Genomic DNA, 26,249 nt, shown 5'->3' on the forward strand with positions numbered 1-26,249 from the left:
GGTTTAAACGGTTCAACTTGCAAATCAGAATTTTAAAACATGGCAAATGCTCAGAAATTCCTTTCTATTATCAACTTGCATAAAAGGGAACTTTTTTATTCTCAGTAGGAAGCCTTGGATCTCAAAAGCAATGCTGATTTGAATTTGGTCCTTCCTTCTTTGTCTTTTGCTGCTCTGTCAACTAGAGGGATAGATGAGTCACCTACAATTTTTTTTAAGATTTTTATTTATTTCACAGAGATCACAAGTAGGCAGAGAGGCAGGCAGAGAGAGGGGGAAGCAGGCTCCCTGCTGAGCAGAGAGCTGATGCGATGAGGGCTTCATCCCAGGACCCTGGGATCACTACCCAAGCCGAAGGTGGAGACTTAACCCACAGAGCCACCCAGGTGCCCCCACCTACATGTATTTATTTGTCTTTAGTAAGTTGCTATGTGTGTGATTGGGAGTGGGGGGACTTCTGTAGTTGGCTCTGGTCCTGTGTTTTCTCCGCCAGAACTTGGTTTTCTGGCAACTATTAACGCTGTTATCAGCAATGCCATGTTTGCCCCAAGAAAGCACACTTCCAGTCGCCTCTGGTGCTGTCCTCACGTAGGAGAGGCTGAACCCTGATCTGTCTCTCTTGGGTTGTCATTCTGTGTCAAAGCATGGTGAAGGTCTTCTGATAGTGGAGCCGAGGCTACGTGCCATTGCCCTAGAAACAAGGAAGACTGCAGACCAGACGATGTTTGGCCAATCCCAAGCAACTTCTCATTAGATTTGCACCCCCAGCAATTACTCTGAATTGCCACTAAAACCCAATCAGCAGACATTCCCGAAACACAGGGTGGAGATGCTGGGTGGCCAAACCAAATGACAAGGGCCCACTACTCCAGATAAACTGGATAGACCGTGTGAGCTGGGATGGAGTGGAAATAGGTCAAGTCTGTCCACTTAGTTTGACTCAGCCCACAGCACGCTCCAAACGCACCAGAAATTTTGGAAAGCTCGTTTCTTGTAATAAAAGTAACATGTTTTCTTTGTAGAATCCCCTGGCAGTTTCAAAGTTATAGATGACTGGGATTTTCAAAATAATGGGTTTTCAACCTGAATTTTGAATATAAATGTTTTATTTTTATTTTTGTTTCTCTCTCTCTCTCCCTCTCCTTCTCTTTCTTTCTGATTAAAGCCCATTTTCCTAACTGAAAATTTTTGGCCAGGTACAGATTAGCGTAGTCTGATGCTTATGTCAAAGTTGAATGCCTTAGAATCAGAATCTCACATTTAAATAGCCCTGGTATAAAAGACGTTCTATAAAACCAAACAAAAAAGTCGGTATCAGTTTTGTCAAATAGCTTGTAGATAAAAGCCCTAAAGAAAATAGAAACACAGACAAGTCTGGAATTGGGTTAGGGAATCATGATGGTGGTAAGAAAATGCTTTCTTTTTAGTTTTTCGATTCCCCCTCCCCGCCCACCCCATCCCGGCTCATAATTTCATGCCTCCAAACTTGGACGGAAAATGCCCATTAGAGAGTAGAAAAATGGGAGGTATGGGCTGGGCCTGGGGAAAGACAGACATTAGCATGGATGGTGGATCCGGGCGACTGGCTTAGTCTCATTCACTCAAGGAGATGGTCACGCATGCACTGTGCCTAAAATGAAAGAGGGAAAGTGCAAGATAGGTAAAGGGAGGCTGTTGTCTCCTGAGAACAGAGCAGAGGGGACTTGGGACCAACCTCAGTGCTGCAAAGGCCAGTGGGAATCAGAGTGAGTTGTCAAGGTCAACATTACTGCCTTGATACACAGCCTTCATCTTTATATCATTTCATTAGAAAATTTAGTTGGGGGCGTCTGGGGTGGTTGAGTGGGTTAAGCACCTGCCTTAGGCTTGGGTCATGATATCAGGGTCCTGGGATTTAGTCCTGAACCAGGCTCCCTGCTCAATGGGGGGCCTCCTTCTCCCTCTGCCGGGTACACCCCCTGCTTGTGCTCTTTTATTCTCTCTGACAAATAAATAAATAAAATCTTTTTAAAAAAAGTTTAAAAAGCACAAATGGGGAGGAGGAGGCATGTGTTTATAACACTGCAGTTTTTAAAGCACAGGAGGTTGCTGGATGAAACCATTGACTGCTCTCCTCACAAGTCACGTGGGTGTGAGGAGCAAGGGCACATCCACACGTGTGCTCTAATTCATCATTTCACAAAACTGGCTCCCAAGTAGTCATTTGTGTGCTATCAGGGCAGCTTCCTGAATTAACTATAGGACAGACCTTCTCACGATGTATTGGGCACAGATACAATCCAAGCAGCTTGACTAACATGGGAATTCCCAAGCATCAACCCCAGAGGGGCTGCTCTACTTGGCCAGTGGTGAAGCCCGGGAATCTGCATTTTATCAAGCCCTTCCCATTGATTCTGACACCAGTGCTCTGAGAACCCCACTTAGAGAAGTACCCCCTGGGAACATACAGTTAAGAAAAAAAAAATGGGTTCTTCAGAGGTCTACTATTTTTTTTTAAATTTTTAATGTTTTAAAAACCTGTTTGTGTAAGTTATCTCTACACCCAACATGAGCTCGAAGTCATGACCCCAAGATCAAGAGTCGCATGCTCTTCTGGCTGAGCCAGCCGGGCGCCCCAGCCACTGTTTATTTAGATCACATGTTCAAAGCATTAACAACAGTCTGGCACTTGATAGGAAGATGCAAACGTGGTATGAAATACGGCGTGTCTTTGTTAATAATGGCAATCACAGCTTAGTTGACTGGGGCATACGAACGCATTAAATCTCGGGACACCTGGGTGGCTCAGTGGGTTAAGCGTCTGCCTTCAGCTCAGGTCATGATCGCAGGGTCCTGGGATGGAGTCCCACATCAGGCTCCTTGCTCATCGGAGAGCCTGCTTTCCTCTGCTTCACCTGCATGTGCTCACTCTCTCTCTCTGACAAGTAAATAAATGAAATCTTAAAAAAAAAAAAGAAAAACCCACATTAAATCTCAAGTACTTGCTTTTGGTGTTGGCAAGGTCCTTTCTCTTCTTCAGCTTTATGTTTGTAGATAGAGAGATGCCAACAGCCTAGCAGAACTTTCTCCATGGTCCCCTTCTTTGGCTCAGCGGCACATTAATCCTCTGCTCCACCTTAGCTGCCTTACTGCGGACTTTGCTTTGGCAATGACACATGTGAGGCTCGAGAGGAAAGATGCTTATGTGATGATACAATCTACTTTTTTTCCCCTTCTGGTTTTACCGAGCTATAATTGATATACAATATTGTGTGTGTTTAAGGTGCACAGCATAACAACTTGATACCTTATGAAGTAAAAACTATAAGTTTACCTTATTAATACATTTTTTGTAAAAAAAATTATAATTTTTTTTACAAAAAATGTATTAATAAGGTAAACTTATAGGTTTATCTTATTAATACCATTATCAAACCATTATCAAAAATTATAAATTTTTTCTTGTGAAGAGAACTTTTAACATCTACTACCTTAGCAGCTGTCAAATAATGTTTTGTTTTGTTTTTAAATCAAGCACTGGGGCTCCTGGGTGGCTCTGCCTTTGGCTTGGGTCTTGATCTCCAGGTCCTGGGATTGAGCCCCAAATTGGACTCTCGGCTCAGCGGAAAGTCTGCTTCTCCCTCTGACTCTCACTCTCTCTTTCTCTCAAATACATAAACAACAACAACAACAAAAACCTTAAAAAAATAAATAAAAAATAAACAAGAAGTCATACTTTCTGCTAGCTTCTCCCAACTCAGGGGCAGTGGCTCCTGTTTGAGAGATTCAGGTAATTGCTTGTCTGCTCAGGGCAAAGAAAAGGTTCCATCTTCCAGATTCTGGGCCTTGATTGCATGACAGTTACAAAAACACATACAGGTACTGAACACATGTTTATGTGAGTGCACGTCACATGTGCACACATACACGGAATGTTGGGTCCACTGGTAATTTCCAGATGGGAATCCATAGTCAATAGCTCCGAGAAAAAGAGCATGCCTCTCTGGAGGATGGAGTCTTCAGTGAATTGTCTCTTGTAACCTTAAGTGGGAGAGGTTTTTTTTGTTTGTTTGTGGACTTATTCCAGAGGGGAAGGATGGAACCCTGGACAAGAACAACTCATAGTGAAAGGTCACATTTTTGTCACTCTGTGCTGACTCATCACACATTGAGATCGTCTCATAAATGCCCTTCCTGACAAAAATGGAAAGGACACTAAGTGGAAAAAATGAAATCACCCTCAAGACAAAGGTTCCAAGAAGGACAGATTTCTCAACCTTGAAAATGTGGTTGTTTTTTCCCCCATGTATGGCACCGCTACGGATGAGAGGATGGAGTGACACGGTAGAGCGTGTCCCATTGCCCAGAGGGCCGTCATGTGATGTAGGCAGGCTAAGCATTGCTATTTCTGTGTTTTGGGCCTGGTGGGAAGATGGAGGCCCTGCAGGTAGAGGGCAAGGCTGGCCTTGTGGCCCCTCAGGGCTCACCAGCTGTCCCAGGGCTACTGCCCAGCCAGCCCGGTGGGTCTCTGCTGCCTTTTAAGAACCTCTCTTTATTTCTGCTTTCCTTTGTTTTTTTTTTTCCCCTGGAACTTGTTCTTGAAAAATAAAATCCAGGGCTAACACTTCCCTCCTAAAATGACACCTTTTTTTTTTTTTTTTTTTTTTTAAGATTTTATTTTTAAGTGATCCTTGTACCCATTGCTGGGCTCAAGCTCACAATCCTGAGATCAAGAGCTCCACCTGCTGAGCCAGCCCGGCGCCGCCAACATGACGTGACTCTTCTTACCGTCACTTGATATCTATATATGATTTGTATCATTATCAAACCTTTTATATAAGTTTCTTTGGCATGCCTCTTGGAAATTTCTATCTAAAAAATTGTTTTCCTTTTAAAACTGATTTATTTCTTTCTATCAGATTAGGAGATTTATGCACTTGTTTTCCAGAAAGTTTAGAGCTCGGTGATTTGATTTTCATGTTCAGCGATGGCTTTTCTATTAACCTAAATTAGTTTCTACCCCTTTTATGAGGTTTCAAATTGTGTATTTCGGCTTTATTTTATATGCACCTTTTATCATGAGCCAGAGCTGCTTGGAAATAGGTAGGGTGTGTGTATACATTTTGAATAAACACTTTCTGCCCTGAGTTTAATTTGCTATAAAATAAAAAAACCGAACACCTTATATAAAGCTGCAGTATTATTAAATGGAATTGGGTGGGTCACATAATACATGTTGTTTTGTTTTGTTTTGTTATTACAAATACTGTAAAAGCAAATCTTGTAGCAGAAGAAATCTAGGGTATGAAACAACACTGTAAAGATGACCCGGCTTCATGAGAAAGGGTGCTAGAAGAAAACGAATGTGCAAGGGAAGCTGAGAAGTTAGATGGAGGAACTCTGAAGTTTAATTTCAGTTTGAATTATCTCTAAGCAATCTATATGAAATACCCTGAAGGAAGGGGGAAAAAGTCAGCACGCAGGGGTGTAGTCATTTGTGGTTTCTCCAGGCTCTCAGCTTTGGTGGGCTGCCCTCTGGATCCAGCATCCTCCAAGGTGGAGGGATTGGCTGTTCAGCAGATGTGAGCTTTTGGACAAACTTATTCCACTGGGGACCTCCCTTTGTGAATCTGCAAAATGGGATCATACTACTTACCTCATCTGGAGGTGCTGACAGTTTCACAGAGTGACTTAGGAGAAGAAATTCACACAGTGAGCCTGACTCACTATTCCCTGAAATCTGAATTCTACCTTGTAAAAAAGGGAAAGTGTGGCATTCTCCGTTTCATCCTAAATCCTGGGTAGAGCCCTGTATTCAATTCTTACCAAACATGTTTGCTGGAGTATATCACACACACCGAAAATTGCACAAGTCTTTACACAGGCAGCTGCTGGGATTTTCACAAAGCCAACACAATCATGTATTAGCACTGAGATCAAGAAACAGCCCCCAGATACTCTTCTTCCATCTCCTGTTGTCACTACTCTTCCCTAAGAAAGTATCCATCCACTATCTAGACTTTCGGCACCATAGATTGTGTTGCCTATTTCAGAATTTTATATAAATGGCGTTCTTGGGTGTGTACCCTTTTGTGTCGCTTCTTTCATGCAGCATAACATTGGCAAGATTCCTCCACAATGTGTGTAAAGCTATAGTTTGTTGATTTTTGTGGCTGTATAGAAGTCCATTATATGATACCAAAATTTAGTTATTAATTTTACTATTGACGGAAATTGAGACTTCCAGTATGAGAGTGTTACGAATAAAGTTGCTATAAGCATTCTTTTTTTTTTTTTAAAGATTTTATTTATTTATTTGAGAGAGACAGAGTGAGAGAGAGAGTACGAGCAAGAGGAGGGACAGAGGCAGAGGGAGAAGCAGACACCTGTGTCAAAGCGGGGGCTGATCCCAGGACCTGGAGAGAGTGACCTGAGCCACCCAGGCACCCCCGCTCTGAACATTCTTATATGTGCTTATAGTCAGTATAGATATACATCTCGATTAGATGTGTACTTGGGGATGTGAGGCTGTGCAAACTGACCAGCTTCAAAAAAAAAATCCCACCAGTTTTCCCAGGCAGTCATGCCAGTTTATGCCCCCAGTACAGGGTGGGAGCTCCTGTTCATCCTCATCAACACTTGGCATTGTCTGTCTCTTTCATTTGCTGTTCCCACTACTTGGCAGCATAGCGATATCTCATTATGCTCTTCAGTTGTATTTCCCGGGTGACTAATGCTTCTGTTGCATTGTTAACATTGCCATATATTGTTGAGATAAAATAAGATACTGACATTAAAAAAAAGCGATTCTAAACAGAGAGCAAAAACTATTAGAATCTAAACAGAATTTAATAAGCACAAATATAATGAATGCTTTTAAATATTTTTATTTTACAATTCAACAGATCTAGTACATTTAAGTAATCAAGGAGAAATAGGATCCTCGCACATTTATAATCTCCTGTAATAGTACATGATGAAATTTGTATCCTACACGTAGAGAATATAGAGAATATATAGTTTTTCCTTTTTTTTTTTTTTTTTTTTTGTCCTTTAACATTTATAAAATTCAGTTTGGTACTTGATGATGGACATTTCAAGTGGTTCAAGAAAGTAGAGATTTTAGTTTGCACCATCAGCCTCTGATCAAAATCCAATCGAATTAGTTAAATTACATAGAGACCCAGTCTTAAATACTTACAAATTAGCAGGCACTCTTATCGAGTATCCACAGAGCAAAGAGGAGGTTGAGGATGAAGTTTCAAGTTAGCTAGCAAACTTTAAAACTAGGAGACCTGGCTGGTTCACTAGGAAAACTGTGCAGCTCTAGATCCCGGGTTGTGAGTTCTAGCCTCATGTTGGATGTAGAGATTACTTAAATACACTTAAAAAAAAAAAACCCAAAACCAAACAAAACAAAAACTAGGTGATCCCATATCAAGTCTACGGGCTCCAGGAAAGTTGTATTTAGAGGAAATAGCCTTTGACACATCTTCACTAGAGAAGGACTTTTAAAAATACAAGTTAGAATTCATCCTAAGAAACTGAAAGAAATATTTAGTTTCCTTCACTGTAAAATTAATACTAGCAGTGCCAGTAATAATACTAATACTACTAATAATAATACCTAAGACTGTAAGTGATCGCAATAGGTTTTAAAAATGTAATATTGTCGTCTTGCAGTTTAGGCAGTGTATTTCTTCCATATATCTGCTGTTGTTCCCCCTTAATGTGTGGCCACCATAGTCATCTGCAAGCCAAGAAGACATTGCCTGATGATTTATATTTGTGGATGTTTTCTTTTTGAACCATCTGCGTACATCAGAGATTGATATTAGCCATGAATTTATGAGAAATTGTTATAGTGTTCCTTGTATATAGAAGACATTAGAAGACAGAAAGCTGAACTTCGCTGGTAGAAGTCTAAAATCTTCCCTGGGTTTCTAGCTCCAGTGAAATCTGATAATGCTGACTGGTCAGTTTCCCAGAGCTAAATTAACCTGCTCAACTGGTCTTCCCAGGAAACCCAACATCCTAGTTCTAAGGAAAGAATGTTGAAACAAACAAACAAACAAACTGTACACACACACAATACACAACAGTCACAGAATAGTTGAGGGGTCTTATGTATTACCGAATCCGAGGCTAGCTCAGACCTTCTACCATCCCTCAGGGCCCACTTTCCCCAAGTCTTGCGACAGCAGCAAGAGGAAGGGGAGCCCAAGATGGCATCCAGCCAGAGCAGCTCCCAGGCCACAGCGGGGCGCTGGCTGGGACTCCACCTCGGGCTACAGTCTGCAAGAGCTGAAATGGTTTTTTATGCTGTCTCAGCGGAAGTTAAAAAGCCTGGATGGTAAATGTACTTTTCTGATGTATAGCTCGCAGCTTTTTTATGTGAAGATTGGCAGCTTCTAGCTCCTGTCCTGTCTGTCCATGCAGCACCTACCTTGTTGCGGCGTCCTTGTGATCCGCCACAAGGGTGTGAACAGCAGAGAGTGAGTTCCAGTCCCGGTGGACAGGTTGTGCCTGCAGAGATCTGAGTGCCTGACTTTGTCCTGACATTTTAAGTGAATGACATTATGCCTGGGGCTGGAGGTAAATCTTCCTCAGAAGCCAGATATTTCTTCTCCTGGATGTTCCTGCTCGGGTCCCCACCTGTCATGCTCCTGCCCCCATGTCCATGAACTCCAGTTTGCATCCTGTCTTGCCACATGAAACACCCCTTATGGACTCCCTCTGGGCCTCCCGGCTGTCACATTCCAGCAACATCTTGAAGACTTACTTACCTGTGCAGGTTCCGTCCAGCTTCGACAGGTGCAGCTGACAGGATCGTGTCTCATGCTGTGTGCCCCTCAACTCCTGCTCAGGGGCTCTTGGAGGATGCCCAGGCATGGAATTCTGGGAGGAGGCATTGGGGGTACATACATGTGCAACCTGGAAAGTGCGGGGAGGTTAATCCAGGGGATGGTCAGTAAAAGGAAGTGGACAGATAAGGGTGTGTGTCCATTGTTTGAGTACAGTGGAGCCCAAGGGAGAGAATGATCCCTTTTGGGGGTGCTTCAGGGATAAGAGGGTTTAAGAAGAAACTCCATACAGGAAACATCTGAGAGAAATCCCAAGAGAAGTAGGCAGTGTCAGGGGCAGGTAGGTAAGGCATGGGTGGGGGCTGGGGACAGAGGTGGCAGAGGATCAAGCACATATGGCAAGAGCATGCTATTAGTTGAGTTGGCCAGGACCATGGGGAAGGCAGGGGGCAGGGGGACGAGTTGCTGTGATGGGCAGACAAGGCCATGGCGGCATGGCCCCAGGAGTTCGCATGATCTTCTGTGCACAGGTGACTTTGCTGTCCCTTGCCTACTAGTGAGTCCACCCCTGCTGCAGCAGTCACCTGCCTGGGTCCCCTGCCATGTTGAGATCTGTCTTCAGCTTGTCCATGCCACCTGTGCTCGTCATCGGTTGTCTCCTTTTTTATGAACTAAAACCTTCCTAGTTGCTGGGGAGTGAGTACGGTTGTGAGTATGGCTTGGCTTTTTCCCATGACTCACTCATACTGGACCTTCAGAGCTCCTCAGGTCTCTGTTCTTAATGCATTTCCAAGTGGAAGAATGGGAGGACAAGCATGACTCTAAAAGATCTTGGGCTCTCAATGGCATAGTTGGATCATAAAGTGTTTGTTTCTTGATTGTCATTAAGAATTGATCTATATTTTTTGGCTCTTTTTAGTTCTTTTATTTTTATTTAAATTCAGTTAACATATAATGTATTATTGGTTGCAGAGGTGGAGATCAGAGATTCATCAGTTGTATAGAACACCCAGCGCTCATTACATCACGTGCCTCCTTAGTGTCCATCACCCCATTACCCCAGCCTCCCAACCCCTCCCCTCAAACAACCTTCAGTTTCCTTCCTATGATTAAGAGTCTCTTAGAGTTTGTCTCCCTCTCTGATTTCGTTTTATTTTTTCCTCTCTTCCCCTATGATCCTCTGTTTTGTTTCTTAAATTCCACACATCAGCGAGATCATGTAACTGTCTTTGAGTTACCCTCTAGTTCCACCCACGTCATTGTAAATGGCAAAGATTTCTTTTTTTTTTTTTTTTTTTTTTGGATGGCTGAGTAGTATATGACCTTATGTTTAAATTCAGAATGGACCAGGTTCATTCAGGTATATTTATGTTCAGGTATGTAGATCTGATATATAACATATATATAATATAGTTGTTATCTTGGTTTTGTTTTTGCTTTTATTTTTAATCTGTTATAGGAGGCAGGCAGGCAGATTGCTGGGAGCCTCGGCCTTGGCCAGAGCATCTCTGCCTGACTCCCCCTTTCCAAATAAAGACCAGTTTCCACATCTGCTGTCTTGATGACTGGGGGAGATGAGAAGTATAAAAGGATCTTGTTTCAAGGAACTCTTTGGATGCAGTAGAATGTGATGAAATGTCTCTATAAAAGACACATTTTACAAGCAGAATATAAATATTCAGTGTCTGGGCCTTGGAGCCCACAGCTTTCCTTTGGGAGGGCAAGTCAACAACAGCGAGCCTGCTCCGTCAGCTTTTCCCTCCCTCCCTTACAGGTTCCTTGTCTTGCTCACAGCCCTGCCTGGCTTGTTATTTATTATGAGACATGTCTCCTGTTTGCCATGGAAAATTGTTCCACTGAGCTTCCTGTAGGGATATTTTGGGACTAAGAACCTTGGCTTCCTCTTTTTTTTCCCCCTACCTTGCGTAACAGCTCTGATTCTCAAATCTTTGGAATTTTCTGTCTCCCCTGCTGTCCATTAATCTGTAAGATAGCAAGTCTCATTCAGCACCCTGTTTGAAGCTTATGGGACCAATCTGTACCTACAGTACAAAGTTATTTACCTCTGTGATATTTTTTTCTTCTAGATTTATTACAGACTTTTACTGTAGATATAAAACATCCAGTGTTTGGGGAGCAAGAGTATTCTGTTTACTCACTCGTGTTTTATCATCACAAAATGCAGAAAATGTCTTGTATAAGTTCAGTTTGCATAAAGTTTCAGAGCTAGAGCCTGCCTGATATGCCTCCTCAAAGCTTGCTTTGACCTGTTTTCCATTAAACGGGGATATGATTTTGACTCCCCCCCCTTTCATAAAGCAGTGCCATGATCGATAAAGGATGAATGATCAAATTTGGAAAATCAGCGCATTTAGATGCAAGTATCTGGTGAACCGTAAACCACTGACACTCCCTCTTACCCGCTAACCATTGTTGCATGACTGATTTGCCGGGAGTTCCTGCATATTAGTAATCAGGTAGCAGTGACCTATGGGAAATAAGCACTAACACCACCCATTAGAGGTGTGAAATTCAGTGAGCTGTTTTGGGCCTGGGCTTCAACTTTCATACCTGGAAATGTGGAGGGTGACCTAGTTCAATGCCTAAGCACCCTTCTAGATCTTTCTTGAGAGTGGGGGTGTCGAGTTCAGGATAGTCTTCTCTCTATGGCCACTAGATGTTGATGTTTCTGGGAGCCCTCGCGCTCCTTCCTGCTGGTCTTCCTGGCTTCATCCTCTCTGGGAGCATCTGAATCCTGCTGATGGGAAGACTCCATGCTTTGGTTTCATGTTTATAATATTTAAGAGCTGGTGACTCGGGCATTGCCACTCAGACGAGAATTTCAAGAGACACCCAAACAACCCCCTAGTTTTTTCCTGATGTCTGTTTGGAACCTGACTGGGAACCATCCCACTTCCAGGAATGGATCGTTGTGTGTGCCGTGGAATTGGAATTTATAATGATTTTTCCAACATTGATGAACCAAGACAGGAAGAATTATTATGGATGATTTATATGCTTTAGGTGCAGACATTTTTAAAAATGAAATAGTCACAGGCTTACCCTCTGTTCAGCGTCTGCCTGAGACTCCTGCATAGCTTTGCCTGTGCTGGGTCACTCCGAATAATGGGCGCCCTGTGTTGCGGGGCAGCCTGGCGAAGGGAGACGTGGAGGAGGATGTGAAGAAGCCCACAAAGAGTAATCACTTCAAGGAGAGCACGATAGATCCCTCCTACGCTACTTCCATCGTGGGAAAGTTCGAGGTTCCCATCACATCCTATCCCAGCAGCCCTGGTGTGGTAGACCACTGGTTCCTTTCGCCAGGAAAGGAGGAAAATCATTCAAGGGAATTTAAAGAGAACATCAAATCCATTTGCAATAATCTTGGAGAGGTAGGTGTCAAGTTTGGCAAAATAAGTTCCATTCAATTTTTAAGTTGTTGAGTAGGAGGGGCTTCTGAGAAGTAACTGCCAAGTGCAAGTGTCGATGGTAAGGGTGTTGGAAATATCAGCACACCCAGCCATAACGTTCCAGTTTAGTGTTGGGGGAAATTGTACGATAGCGAGAGAAACCTAGTCCTGATCAGTCACGCAATTATGGCATTAACTTCTTGTGGTAATATGTTCTCTGACATTAAAAAAAAAAAAAAGTAGATTTATCCAGGTAATCTTTCAGAAGGTGGTTATTATAACTACCATTTTACACCTATAATTCAAAATTTTTATGAATAACCTAATACAAGTTGCTATGATTCAAAATTTACATGCCAAGAAAGCAAATGTTGTGCCCTGTCTTACTTTACATAGCATTTGAGGTTCAGATCAGCAACCCTATGATTTTCCCTTTTGTCCAGTAACAAAGATGGCATCAATAATCTCAAAAATTACTTTCCAACTCTACGTATTCTTGAATATTCTAACAACAAGTCAAGTAGGCTTGGTGGAAATTCATTTCAGTGGACTAAAGAGGTTAGTCTGTCTACTCCCACAGACCCAGAAAAAGCAGTTGTGCTGTATTAAATGAACAACCTTGGCAATGTCATATCTTATTATGGAAAGTGGTTTGGGATGAAAGGAGTGATAAAGAGCACATGCTAACATTAGTGGTTTGAACAATTTAGGGAGCATATTAACAATAGGTTTTACTAATGTGAGAGGCCAACAGTGCTCTCAGTGAAAAGCCCTCTCAAGACCCTGTAACTAGTGTTTGCACGGGGAAGATGGGATAGAGGGAGCTCCTCCACATTTCATGGATGCTAAAACAGTCGAACAGAGGAACTGAGTCACTTTTTACCAAATGAGTAAATAAAACAAGTTAAACATAGAAACAATGAAGGAATAGAAGGTGAGCCTGAACAGCTTCACTGCAGTGTCTGTGGTATACCTACCTGAAAGTACTTTGGGATCCATTTGGAGATGCTTTGGGGGTTCCAAAAAGGGGCAGATAGGGAAAGCTTAAGCATCTGACTAACCCAGTAGATTGGCGTTTGGACTTTCAAAGTAGTAACAGAATAAAGTAGTAACAGAAGAACAGAATAAAAGAATAACCTTAGAGCTGTTACTCCTTATCCATACAAGAGGTATGTCGAATTAAATCTGCCTCCTCCACCCTCCCATAGCGCTCAGCTCTCGGGCCGAGAGGGCACTCTTCATTTCTTGCTTAGCGCTGTGTCTCCCCCTCCAGAATTTCAGCTCTGTGGGTGTGGTGGTGCTGTCTGATGGTTCGTTGTTGGGCCCTAAGTGCCTAGCTCAGTAGCCAGCACGTAGGAGGAAAATACACATCCGTGTTGTGAATGGAAAGGAGAGTCTGTTTTAGCACTCCTCTTCTGAATCGTGCATTCCCAGTACTCTAAGAACCGTTGCCTATTTCCATGTGCTCTGGTGACTTTGTTTTGGGAGAGGATCCCAGTCAAGAATAAGCAAGTTGCCCTGTGTTTCTTTTTTTCTTTTTTTTTTTTTTTAATAATGCTGAGAAAAGGATGTTTTATTATCTTAACTTGACCATAAATTATAATGATTATTTATAAAAGTTATATAAATGCAACTTGATTATCTTTAAAGTCTCAAAGAGCCAAATATAAATAAAGCACAGAAAATTAAATGAATTTTTAAAAGTTCTGACACAATTTTTCCACACATTATATGTAATCACTGGAAGAATCATTGCAATAATTACCCAAAGTAATACTAAAGACAACAAAAGAGATGTTTGGTCATAAACATAAATTCAAATGTACAGTATACCTACAATAATAGATCAAAGTGTATCTGCAATTTCTAGCAGTAATAAACATGTTAATTGGCAATACTGTATTCTTCAATGAAATAAGCAAGCAGATAAAGGATAAAATGTTGGATAGTTTTATCAACCAGGCCATCTTTCAGGACAGTTTTTCAGGGTAATGTTCTACACATGGAACTGAGCTGTTTGTCATTATTCTAGAGCCAGTACTTTATTTGCACAGTCTGCACATCAAAATATAACAAATAATTATACATCAGGATTGGTAGGAATACCAAGTATTATTTCACAACTGCCACTACGTGTTTCTTCTTTTCTGACACAATTGCCACAGATCCAGGCTTGCTATGTTTGAGAGGATTCACCTCCTTTTGTCGGCGAGCTTCCTTCATGATCTGCTCTTCCTGGATCTGGCTGTAGATAGATTTTGGTAGATGCCGGTGATGAGCAATGCGTTTTATATGTGGATGATGCTGAAATTTCTCCTTCAACTTCTGATTATAATCTTTGGCTGCTTTTTCTTGTGATGTAAGCACACCCAATTTTTCAGAAGCATTAGCTTTCCACAGACGAATGTTCATTTCATTAGATCCACACATAATATATTTGCTGTCAGAAGTCCATTTTACACAGATAACATGTTGCATTCTCTTTGTGTGATAGACTTCCCTGTTTCTACTTTTGTCCACAGGAAAGATACGAATAGATTTATCAAAACTAGCAGACACAAACTCTTTCCCAGTGGGAGAATAATCCACATCAAGCACCGCAGACACGTGATCCATATGTACCATTACAGGAGTGTCCAGCGCACGCATATCAAACGTATACAAGTTGTAATCTTCATTTGCTGCAGTAAAAATGAAAGCTTCCATAGGGTTCCAACAAATTGTATTTGTTCTCATATCTAAGATGACCTTTTTCAGAGGAATAGCTTGCCTCATATCATATAGTACTATATTCCTGTCAGAAGCACAACTTCCCAAGAGAAATGTCTCAATTGGGTTAAATTTAACACTACTTGTACTGTCGAATCCCCAGGTCATTGAACAGATAAGCCTTGTTCTTTGTTCATCCCAAATGTCTACTTGCTGTCCACATGTGGCAAAACCCGCTTCTTTCCAGTGATGATCAATTCCTATATACACTGTCTTTCCTAATATTGTATGTAATGGTTCTTCCTCTTCTCTGTGGCCCGGCCCATCCATTTTCCATTGCTTCACAGTTTTGTCATCGCCAACAGTAAAAAAAGAAGTCCCACAAAAGCGAGTACATATTCCTCGTACAAAACCTTCATGGGCTTGTATTGTACGGATTCATTTCCGTTTAGTCAAGTTCCAAATTCTAACCTCTCCATCGCATGCCCCAGAAAGGACAGTAGCCAGGCTCTTTGGATGCTTTGCCAAGCAACTGACTGCATCTCGGTGACCATCCAGAGAAGCAAGGAATGGTTTTGCAAATACCCGTTCCAGTTTGGTAGCATTGGAAGCTCTTACATATTCTCGTGGGACCTCAAAAGAATGTAAGGTAGGTTCATAGTTTCTTGGAACTCTTTGTAAGTCCAGTTTGGTTTCGGGGACATAGTTGTCAGGGTTCCGGCTCAGCATCTTCACCTTCATTTTGGCTGCTAGCTGCCCCCGAGCCCCTCAAGCCTCTCCTCCGCGTTTGGATTACCACCGCCTTCTCAGACACATGGTACTTCCGCTTCTTCAATACTACTTCCTGTCATGCGCCCTGTGTTTCTGATAAGATCTGAACCACTCAGGTCACCAGTCTCACTGTGCTCCTTAGATTTTCCCGAGATAAAAGGGAAGCCAGGCTTTTATCCACCAGGCTTCCCGGGGAAGGGGAAATGGAACTTCTTAGACTCGCCCCCTTTCTGGCCTTTGGCACCTGCCATCCGCCTGCAGCTGCTGGTCTTCTTGAGGCCGTCCTCAGCTTTCTCTCTCAGGCGGTGACGGGGTGTCTTCACTTCACTTCCGGGGAGTGGCCTTCTCTCATTCTCCAGAGGAGAGGCCCTCAGCAAAACCTAAGACGGCATCCGCGTCAGACCAGGTTGCTCTGAGGCATTCTACAGGAATGTCTAAATGTCGAAAGCACTGAAAATTCTGGTTCAGGGCAGAGAATTGGATGTATTGGGACATAAACTCTTTTTCTTTGTCCTCCTGGTCTACCCCATTCCTACCGCCTTCTCCCAGCCTTCAACCAGAGATGTAGAGTCCTGAGATGGAGAGCCGTAGCCTTTTGGATTCTCCACGCCGCATGTGTCCTTACTTTCTCTTCTCTGCATGCAATGACCCTACACCAAGGCTGCCGTTGGGGTAGGAGAGAAGGTTCACAGCCCGCCCCCACAGCCCCAGCCTCGGGGTCCGGGAGGACTGAAAGGAAGTCAGACTGAGGTTTACTACACCAGATCCCCGGCCTCCGTTTTCCTGTGATCTCAGCGCCTGGGGTGACGGCCAGACCCCACCTTGCTGTATCTTCGTTCTGCGGATGCTGTGGCAAAGGGCTGTAGAATGCAAGAAGGAACGTTCATGGTCAGATTCAGACTTGGCGAGCTGCTACCAACAGAGCAAAATGAGCGCCTCTAGGCTTCATCCTGGAAGAACTCCCATTTCCCCACACTCATGGCCTCCCCGCCTCAGGCCACATCAGAGGGTTGGATCTTTATATTTGTTTCTCTTTGCATACTCATAATGCCTCATATTGAGTTTTTGCTGACCGTGAAACAAAACCCAGAAAGCTGACTTTGGATGACATCTTTTAATCATAAGGGGAATGTAGAATTCCAGTGTAGAAGGCCGTCCATAACCCACTACCTGGTATTATTGTGTGGGTATCAGATTAGAATAACACATGGTAACAGCAAACTCACTGTGCTGCTCAGACTGCTTAAACCTTTTAAATCCTATGGGCTCATTTAATCCTCACCACAATATTTTGAGTAGGTAATTCTAATATCTCCATTTCACAATTAAGGAAACCAAGGCAAAATAGAAGGGCATTAAACTTCCTAGGGAGGGTGGCTTTTGTTCTATATAGGACAGAAAAATAGTTCACACGTTGAAGCTTTGTCTTTGTGTTATGAAGGCCACTTACTGTTAAAATAATAATTAATAACCTGATTAGAGATTCTTTTTCTTTTTAAGATTTTAATTTATTTATTTGACAGACAGAAATCACAAGTGAGCAGAGAGGCAGGCAGAGAGAGAGAGGAGAAAGCAGGGCTCCCTGCCGAGCAGAAAGCCCGATGCAGGGCTCAATCCCAGGACCCCGGGATCATGACCTGAGCCGAAGGCAGAGGTTTTAACCCACTGAGCCACCCAGGCGCCCCGAGATTCTTTTTCAAAAAAAGATTTTATTTATTTACCTGAGAGAGCAAGCGAGAGAGGAGCAATGGGAAGGGGCCAGAAGAGGGAGAAGAAGACTCCCTGCTGAGCAGGGACCCCCCCCACCCCCCAATCCCAGAGCCCTGGGATCATTACCTGAGCCAAAGGCTGACGCTTAACTGACTGAGCCACCCGGGGCGCCCCCTGATCAGAGATTATAACAAATATCAGTAGCTTTCTTGGTTTGAAAACCTAGGTTTGGAAAATGCCTACATAATTATGAAATTAAAATAATTTATTAATTGCTTATCTTGATAAAACCATGCCAAATTAGTAAAGAATAGCTAATTATTTGGGGAATGATCTAATTATTTTTTAAAGATTTTATTTATTTATTTGACAGGCAGAGATCACAAGTAGGCAAAGAGGCCGGCAGACAGAGAGGGGGAAGCAGGCTCCCTGCTGAGAGAGATGCAGGGAGAGAGCCCGATGCAGGGCTCAATCCCAGGACCCCGAGATCATGACCTGAGCCGAAAGCAGAGGCTTTAACCCATTGAGCCACCCAGGCGCCCCTCTAATTATTTTTCTAATGATTTATGTGGAGGCAGTTTTTAAGATATGAGGCAGTAAAATTTATTTTTTAAGATATGAGGCAGTAAAATTTATTTTTAACAAAGTTTCTAGAATATCTTCAACACCATATACATTACTTTTGAAAACTTCACTAGCAATGCCACTGTCGTTTATACAGACCCGTGAGCTCCTCAGGACAAGGACTATGGTCTATTTAGTGTTATAGTCACACTACCCAGCACAGTGCTTAGAACATGGTGAACATCAAGGAAACTGTCTTTGATCCATACAGAAAACCATTCTTATTATGAACACGACGGCTGTACCTTGCACTGTACTTTTGATTGCTGTTCTTACTTATCACACTTGAATCCTAATAACTGTTGGCCGTCTTCAAAGATGTTATTCACCTTCAGAATAATAGGTAACAATTTGGCTCCACTAAGTTACTTAAACTAATGCTTCATTTTCTGAGGGTCATTCCCAAAGGAGAAAGAAAGAAAGTATTTCTGGGAATCTATTATATACCAAGCACAGGTACTTTCCTTTCTGTCATCTTATTTAATTTCTTATCAGTTTTGTGACATAAGGATAATTATGGCTTTTTTTTATAATTGAAGAAGCTACGGTTCAGAGGGATTAAGTAACCCACCCATAGTCACACAGCTAGTCAGTATGTTTTAGAACTACGATTTAACTTAGGTAACTTTGGCTCAAAAGCCTACTTCACTGCTATTGTTGTCTTAAAGGGAAGGTTCAGGGATGTTATGAGCAATAGAAACATCACTGGAGAGAGACAGAACCCACCAATCGGAATGCTGGGAAGGAGAGCACATTCATTTCCACGTGTAAATGCTAATCCGTTTGGTTACATCTGAGACCATTTTAACTGTGGCTCTTGGCAAGTTATTGCTTAATGCTGGTGCTATTCTTAGAGCTGTCAGAACTTTTAGCCCCGTGCCTACTTCTTGTGGTCCCAGAGTTCTGTTTACTGAGCACCACCCAAATGGTTGTGGGTCTGGGTGAGGTCGCCATCTTTTGAGAGGAGGCTGGAGGGCGGCTCCACATACCATATGGCCCCCATGGCCTCTGGGGGAAGCCTCCTGGTCTTGGCCTTCCCTGCTCCCTTCAGTTCTCTGCTCAATGGGATCCCTCAGGCAGGTCTTTCCCAGCCACCTTACCTAAGAAAGCAACCTCTATCCCTGTCAGTTCTCTGACTATCTGATGCTTCCTCACTGCGCTTCTCCAGAGCCTGACGTCTGGCCCAGTAGAGGATATACTCCACGTGGTGAGGACTTTGTGTTATTCTCGTCTGTATTCTCATTGCCAAACCACCATTTGGCATGGAGAGCACACTCAATAAATATTCATAGGACAGATGAGTGAATTATTGTAATTTTTGATCCATGCCCAAGTTATAAGGCCCTCCAGCCAACCACCATCCACTTCTCTTGACCCTAAGCTGATCTGGGCTCCCTCTCCCCTGGCCCAAGGGTCCCAGCTGACTATCACTCAAACATTTCTGCCCTGCCCTCTGGAATTCTTATTGCAGGAAAACACACTCCCCTCCATCATCACTAAATGTTCCTCCACCTCCTTGCCTGAGCTGAACCCTGGCTGTCACTCAAGAACGAGCTTCCCTGAAGCTCACTCGAGTAGGATGGCTCCTTCTCCCATATCCACTCTGCCTTAGGATCAGGAAGAAGAGTTGTACCCTATCTTTGCAGCACCCAGATTCAGAAATTCAAGACTGGACTTGGCCAGCAGTCATGGAACCTCAGCCTGGGAAGAGACAGACCAAACCAAGAAGAGGCCTGGGGTTGCCATTTTCAAGATTCTGCTAAAGCAGCCTCCATTCATTTTATAAACCTAGTGCTCAGTGGATTTCTCCCATGTCATCCTGAAGATAGGATTTCAAGGCTCCCCTGGAACCCGATGGAATTGATTGTACGTCTTTCTGTCCCCTCCCAATCGGTTATACAGACTCCCTAGTCAGAACATCTAAGTCTTACACTTTCCTCCTTCCTGGGCAGGATTTAACTCTGTTGTGACTTTCATGAGTAAATACCAGAACCGAGGCAGCAAATACTTAGAAATCCCACCAATCCTAGATCTCTGACTCTGGCTTCATGCTTTAAATATTTTATTTTATTTTATTTTTGAGTTATCAATACTGTTTGTAAATTGAGCAGGATTAAGTTGAATAAAAATTTATTCATTAAACTTCAGAGCATCAAAATAAGTGGCTCAATAAAAAATAAGTTATAAAGAAATACCTACCCAATATTAAGCCTAAATCTGTGTGGGTCAAAAACATAAGTATATGGAGGAAGTTCACATAAGTAAATTCACAGCTGAATTGAAATTAGCAGCATGGGAGGCAACCTCTTCTTTCACCAACTACCTCCCGTTTCTTTTCTCAGGGAAATAATTTGGGGATAGAAAAAGCTGCTGATTTGATCAAATACAGCTTTTGCTTCAACAATTATACTTGCCAGCAACAACTATTCTGTCTTTGATCATTTATTTTGTTTTTCCTGTCATATTACCAATGCAATTATTTTTTCTACTATTTGGTCATAATCCATTACCAGATGGCACTGGCTATTGCAAAAGGGAGAATGTTGGGAATGGGCAGGATAGAGGGGCTGCTTCCGAAAAGGACTTCAAATCTCAAGGGCCAAAGGAATGTTCCAAATTGGGGTTCACTCTAGGACATCATTCCTCTCTGCTTGAGATTTGGCAGGGCAGGGTAGAGGTCATTCTGGTAAGACTAGGCAGAGGTGACATTTGAGGGAGACTTTCCAGGTCCAGTACATAATTTAGGTTGGACATTGTCCCAGATACTGACTGCTTATACAGGGACAGAACTCAGGAACAGGGGCAGATTGCTGACAAAATTGATCCTAGTGTTGGAGTAAATAGACCAGTTAGACTTCATGTTGCAAGTTTCAGAAAACCCAACCAAACTGGGTCACACAGTGGAGGATGGGTAATGGAAATGTTGCAAGGTAATCAGACTTTATATATAGCTTGATTAGGGCCATAGCATTCCTCTGGGACTCTCCTGGCCCACTCTGGTCTCCTTATACTGACTTCTTCAGGATGGTGAACAGCTACAGTAGCTCTAGGCATCCCAATGAAAGAAAGAGAGAAAAGGATGTCCTTTCCTAGAAGTCTGCAGTATATGACTTATCTGGTCTGCTTCATGACACATGTTTTGTCATGTGTCCACCTTTAGCTAGTGGAATCTTACGATTAGCCTAGGCTTGAGCCTTGGGACTATATGCTTATTGCAATGGTAAATTTCATATGTCATCTTCACTGGGCTATAGGGTGTTCACAGATATTTGTTCAAACATTATTCTGGGTGCATTTGTGAGTTTTTCTAAATGGGATTAATATTTCAGTTGTAGATAGAGCAAAGCAGATTGTCCTTCTTAAGGTGGGTGGGCCTCAACCCATCAGTTGAAGGCCTAAGCAGAACAAAAAGACAGAGCCTCTCCAATGTAGGAGAGAATTCCTGCCTAATAGCCTTTGGATTGGGACATCAGCCTTTTTTTCTATCTTTGAACTCAAACTGAAACACTGGCCCTTCCTGGGGCTCAAACTTGCCAGTTTTTGACCTAGAACGGCATCCTTGCCTCTCTTGGTTCTCAGGCCTTTGGACTCAGACTGCAACTCATCCATCAGCTCTTCTGGGTCTCCACCTTGCCAAATCAGGGGCCAAAGGAATGGCCCTGCAGATCTTGGGACTTGCCAGCCTCTGTAGTCACACAAGCCTATCCTTTACATATTTTCTTTATATTTATATCTCTGTATGCACTATTGGTTCTGTTTCTCTGTGAACCTTGACCAATACACTTATGGTTCAGAGAAGGACTTTCATATAGTCATGAGAACTAGAGGTGCTGAGAAAACAGATGTTTTGGGCATCAGTTGGTTACCCAAATGCCTTGGGTAGCTCAGTTGGTTAGGCACCTGCCTTCCGCTCAGGTCGTGATCCCAGGGTCTTGGGACTGAACTCCACATGGGGCCTCCTGCTTGACACGGTGTCTGCTTCTCTCTCTTTCCCTCTGACCTCCACTGTTCATTCTCTCTCTCTCAAATAACAAAAGTCTTAAAAAAAAATGAAAATTTAAAAATTATTAAAAGAAAGAAAGAAATCTGATGCCTTAGCTGTCATAAGCTGATTGAACAGGGCAGCATTGTTTCTTTATAGAAGGGAGGTCTATGTCCCAGGAGACTCAGAGGAGCCTAGAACTCATTCTAGACATATTGGAATAGAGAGCTGCAAGACCAAAGAGCAGGAAGCCACACACGGGGGGAGGGGGGAAGGGCCTGGCACAGAAGTTAGTTGGAGCTCAGCCTGCTATGGTGAACTTCAGTGGCCGGAACTCAAGTGGAATAAGAATGATGCCACCACCATCATTGGTGCAAGGCGTGCAAGTGAGACTCCACCAGCATGGACATGTTCAGTCTTCCTAAGAAACCTGTAAAGTGGGTCTGATTATCCCTAATATACAGATGAAGGGGCAAAGGATTAGGAATCAGGCACCTTCTCCTTGCTTCTCTGAGGCAAACTCAGGAAAACAGGCCCTCACAGATGTGAACCTTGGTCCAATTCAGCCCTCTGTGATCTAGAACTTGCTCTTGTCATCACTGCCCTGCGAATTTAGACAGAGCAACCTGGCATGGGTCAGGTCAGATCTCCTATTCATCACTGGCATTTTTGCTGCTAAAACTTTTTGTGGCTTCCGTATGTCATAGCATCTAGTGAGGAGGAGGCTCTTGGCATTGTCACCCACTTTGCTATCTTTCTGGAAGCCCGTAAGTGCTGTCTTTCTGTTGGCAAAATTCTTAACACTGCAAGACTTTAAAGATTTTTGGAGTAAGGGAATTCTCTCTACATACACTTTATGACAGCTGGAAGACATGAAGATACTTTATGACTAGCTACATTAGTAGCTGGAAGACATGAAGAAATCAGGATCTGGTACCTGTGTGGCTCAATGGGTTAAGCCTCTGCCTTCAGCTCAGGACACGATCTCCGGGTTCTGGGATCGAGCCCCACATTGGGCTCTGTGCTTGGCAGGGAGCCTGCTTCCCCCTCTCTTTCTGCCTGCCTCTTAGCTTACTTGTGATCTCTCTCTCTCTCTCTCTTTGTTAAATAAATAAATAAATTCTTTAAAAAAAAAAATCAGGATCTGCAGCTGGTGACAGCAGGCTATTGCTGGTTTTGTTGGCATAAATATGGGACATGTGCTTGGTATATTAATAATTCAGTTCATATGCCCTTTCCCCAATTTGCATAGAAAATAGAAGCGCACATTTCCAATCAAGGATATTAAGTAAGAATGAACTAGAGAAACGACAAAATCGAACACACAAGGATGTAAGTGACTGTCGCTGGGTAACTTTTCTTAGAAACGGCTTATAACTCACCCCAGAAAAACAAAACAAAAATATCTTGAGTTGCGGGTGCAAATTTATTTTTCTTAAAGCCCCCAAATCATTGCCAAAACCATTGTCTCTATTTAAGTGCCCATTTGACGAACCATTTTAAATTGAAACAGTCTCTAGAATCTTTGTGCCTGAATAAACTCAATGGAGCCTTCGCTGAAAGATAAATGAGAAACCAAGCATACGTCTGAACTGGGCACACGGATGATTAATGTTCACGTTGAAGCCTAGGCAGGTTGACCACACAGTGTGTGCTCATGCGCAGGGCAAACATCAGCCACTCTGTTATATAAAGTCTTCTGGCACATCCCTCCCCTTCCCTGTAGAGACGAACTTCATAACAGGGTTGGTGTGGACTTGGCTGCCTCCCCTCTGTGCCTCCCACTCATGCCCCATTCAGCCCACTGAGTTCTGGCTTGCATTCATGGTTTGGGTGAAGCTATGTTCTGGAACGTCGTCAAAGACTAGAGACTCTTTTCTTTCCCAGTCTCTGTACCCCTCTGTGCCTGTGATACTCTTGGCCGCTCCCCTGCTCCCCTGGCCTCACTTCTCTCCTTGTTCTTCCCCCAGCCTCCTAGTCAGCATCCCCTGTTGGCTCCTTTTCTTCTGCCTCCTCCATGAAGTGTTGGCCAAGATGTCACCCTCAGCAGTTGTGTTAGAAAGCAAACCTAACGCACAAGTGACTCCTCCATTCATACATCCAAACCAGACCATCTCCTGGATTCTAGATTTGACTTTCTCTTTAGCATTTCAAATTGAACCTGCCCAACACTGATGCCATTAGTTCTTATCTCCTTAAGTTTAGAGGTTGATTTAAGGATCATTGATATTTTGAGGACATCAGGTTTTTCCTTGCCGAGACAATCATAGGAACTTTGTGGTCATTTTTCTAGATCACGTATGGTTGTGAAGTTTCACTGTGAAGGAAGAGTGTATGTTGATGCTCGAAGGGTAGAAGTGGAGTGGACCGTAGGGGATGTTTGGTAGGATTCTGGCTGCCCTGTACTTTTCACCTTTGCTATTTTGTAAAATTTCCAGATTTGTGAATCCTACGACTCCAAGAGAAACTCAAGAGCTCACTTGGCCATATCAAGTTAAGGTACAGACCGGTGACTTTCATCTATCAGTCCTATTCCAACTACAAGTAAGAAATCTGGAACAGGAAGTTCCACATGGAATTTATCCTTGCTGTGACAGTTGAGGCATATAGTTCTTGGGGGTGGCGGCATAGAGCCTGTCCCACCTATAAGTGACATTTGTCCTGGTGACAGTGGTAGTTACAGCTACAGTGGTGTAAATAGTGGCATTTGGGGTGCAGTGACATCTCTGGCCCAGTCTTCCAAGCAGCCCTGTATTGTGGCATGATTTGGGGTCTCTTCCTGGATGTTTAGCCTTGGGCCTACTTCTCGAGCCCACATCATATCCTTTAAATAAACTCCTCTCCTGACAATTTCTGTTGCTTATAACAAGAATCTTGGCTATTACATCAGGGAGCTGTGAGAAGGAAAATAGTCTTGAGTGAAAATTCCATCCATGGTCACCAGGACTATGCAGGTGGGCTGTGAACTGAACACGCCTGGGGTCCCAGTCGTGTAGACTGAGATGTGAGTGGAAACTCTTAGAGATGTACAACTTCTCATGTCCCAGTAACCTTGGCTACCGCCTAAATGCTACTCCATCTCTACTCTGATATGATTGAACATTGTACTTTATATTTAGCACTTTTTAAAAAAGATTTTATTTATTTATTTGACAGATCACAAACAGGCAGAGAGGCAGGCAGAGAGAGGGGGGGAAGCAGGCTTCCCGCTGAGCAGAGAGCCCAATGCCGAGCTTGATCCCAGGACCCTGAGATCATGGCCTGAGCCGAAGGCGGTGACTTAACCCACTGAGACGCCCAGGCGCCCCCTTTAGCGTTTCAAAAAAAAGTTGTGTTAAAATACACATAGCATTGAATTTTCCTATCTTAGCTTTTTGAAGTGTCTAGTTTAGTAATGTTAGGTATATCCACATTGTCATACAACCATCACCACCATCCATCTTCAGAATTTTTTCATCTTCCCAACCTGAGTCTCTGCCCCCAGTAAACACTAAGCCCTCAGTCCTCCTTCCTGATCCCCTGGCGACCACCCTTCTACCCTCTGCCTCTGTGAATTTGCCTACTCTGGACATCCCATATTAGGTGAAGTCATACAATGTTTGTCTTTTTGTGACTAGATTGTTTCATAAAGCATAATGTCCTCGTGGTGCATCCATGTCCTTCCTTTTTGAGGCCAAGTAACATTCCGTTGTGTGGAAGGACCACATTTTGTCTATGCATTTATCCATCTGTAAACATCTGGGTCACTTACATCTTTTAGCTATTGTGAATAACGCAGGTGTGATCATGATTGCATATACTTGGGGCACTTTTGGTACTAAAAATGGTGACCATCCCTTATATCACGCTTAGTATGTATCGGGCATTATTCTAACATATATGAGTCCCTTTAAACCTTGTGACAAATCTGAGTGGGAAGCTATCATGATCCGTACTTTACCAATAAGGACACAAAGGTTTACAAAACCCTCACAGGAAGGGCGCCTGGGTGGCTCAGTGGGTTAAGCCTCTGCCTTTGGCTCAGGTCATGATCCCAGGGTCCTGGGATCGATCCCCACGTTGGGCTCTCTGCTCAGCGGGGAGGCTACCCCCCCCACCCCGCCTGCCTCTCTGCCTACTTGTGATCTCTATCTGTCAAATAAGTAAATAAAATCTTAAAACAAAACAAAACACCCTCACAGGAGTTAGAGAACGTACTCCAGTGATACTTGAATCCTGGTGGTGGAGCTGGGATTCAAATGCCCGAGTCTGGCTCTGGAG

The 26,249-nt window shown here is 43.2% G+C and overlaps 2 protein-coding genes across 4 annotated transcripts in view; one reads left to right on the top strand and one right to left on the bottom strand.

Annotated features, from left to right (window-relative positions):
- SPATA13 (spermatogenesis associated 13) overlaps positions 1–26,249 on the top strand; it is a 341,308-nt gene that overhangs the window by 65,481 nt on the left and 249,578 nt on the right. The gene's annotated exons all lie outside the window — the stretch shown is intronic.
- On the bottom strand, positions 14,233–15,762 carry LOC131814084 (DDB1- and CUL4-associated factor 13-like). The gene is given in 1 exon segment (XM_059144766.1): positions 14,233–15,762. A coding segment is annotated over 1 exon segment (1,338 nt). The 5' UTR covers positions 15,644–15,762; the 3' UTR covers positions 14,233–14,305.

The sequence above is a fragment of the Mustela lutreola genome, chromosome 13, assembly GCF_030435805.1.
Source record: "Mustela lutreola isolate mMusLut2 chromosome 13, mMusLut2.pri, whole genome shotgun sequence".
In the NCBI taxonomy this organism is placed as follows: Eukaryota; Metazoa; Chordata; class Mammalia; order Carnivora; family Mustelidae; genus Mustela; species Mustela lutreola.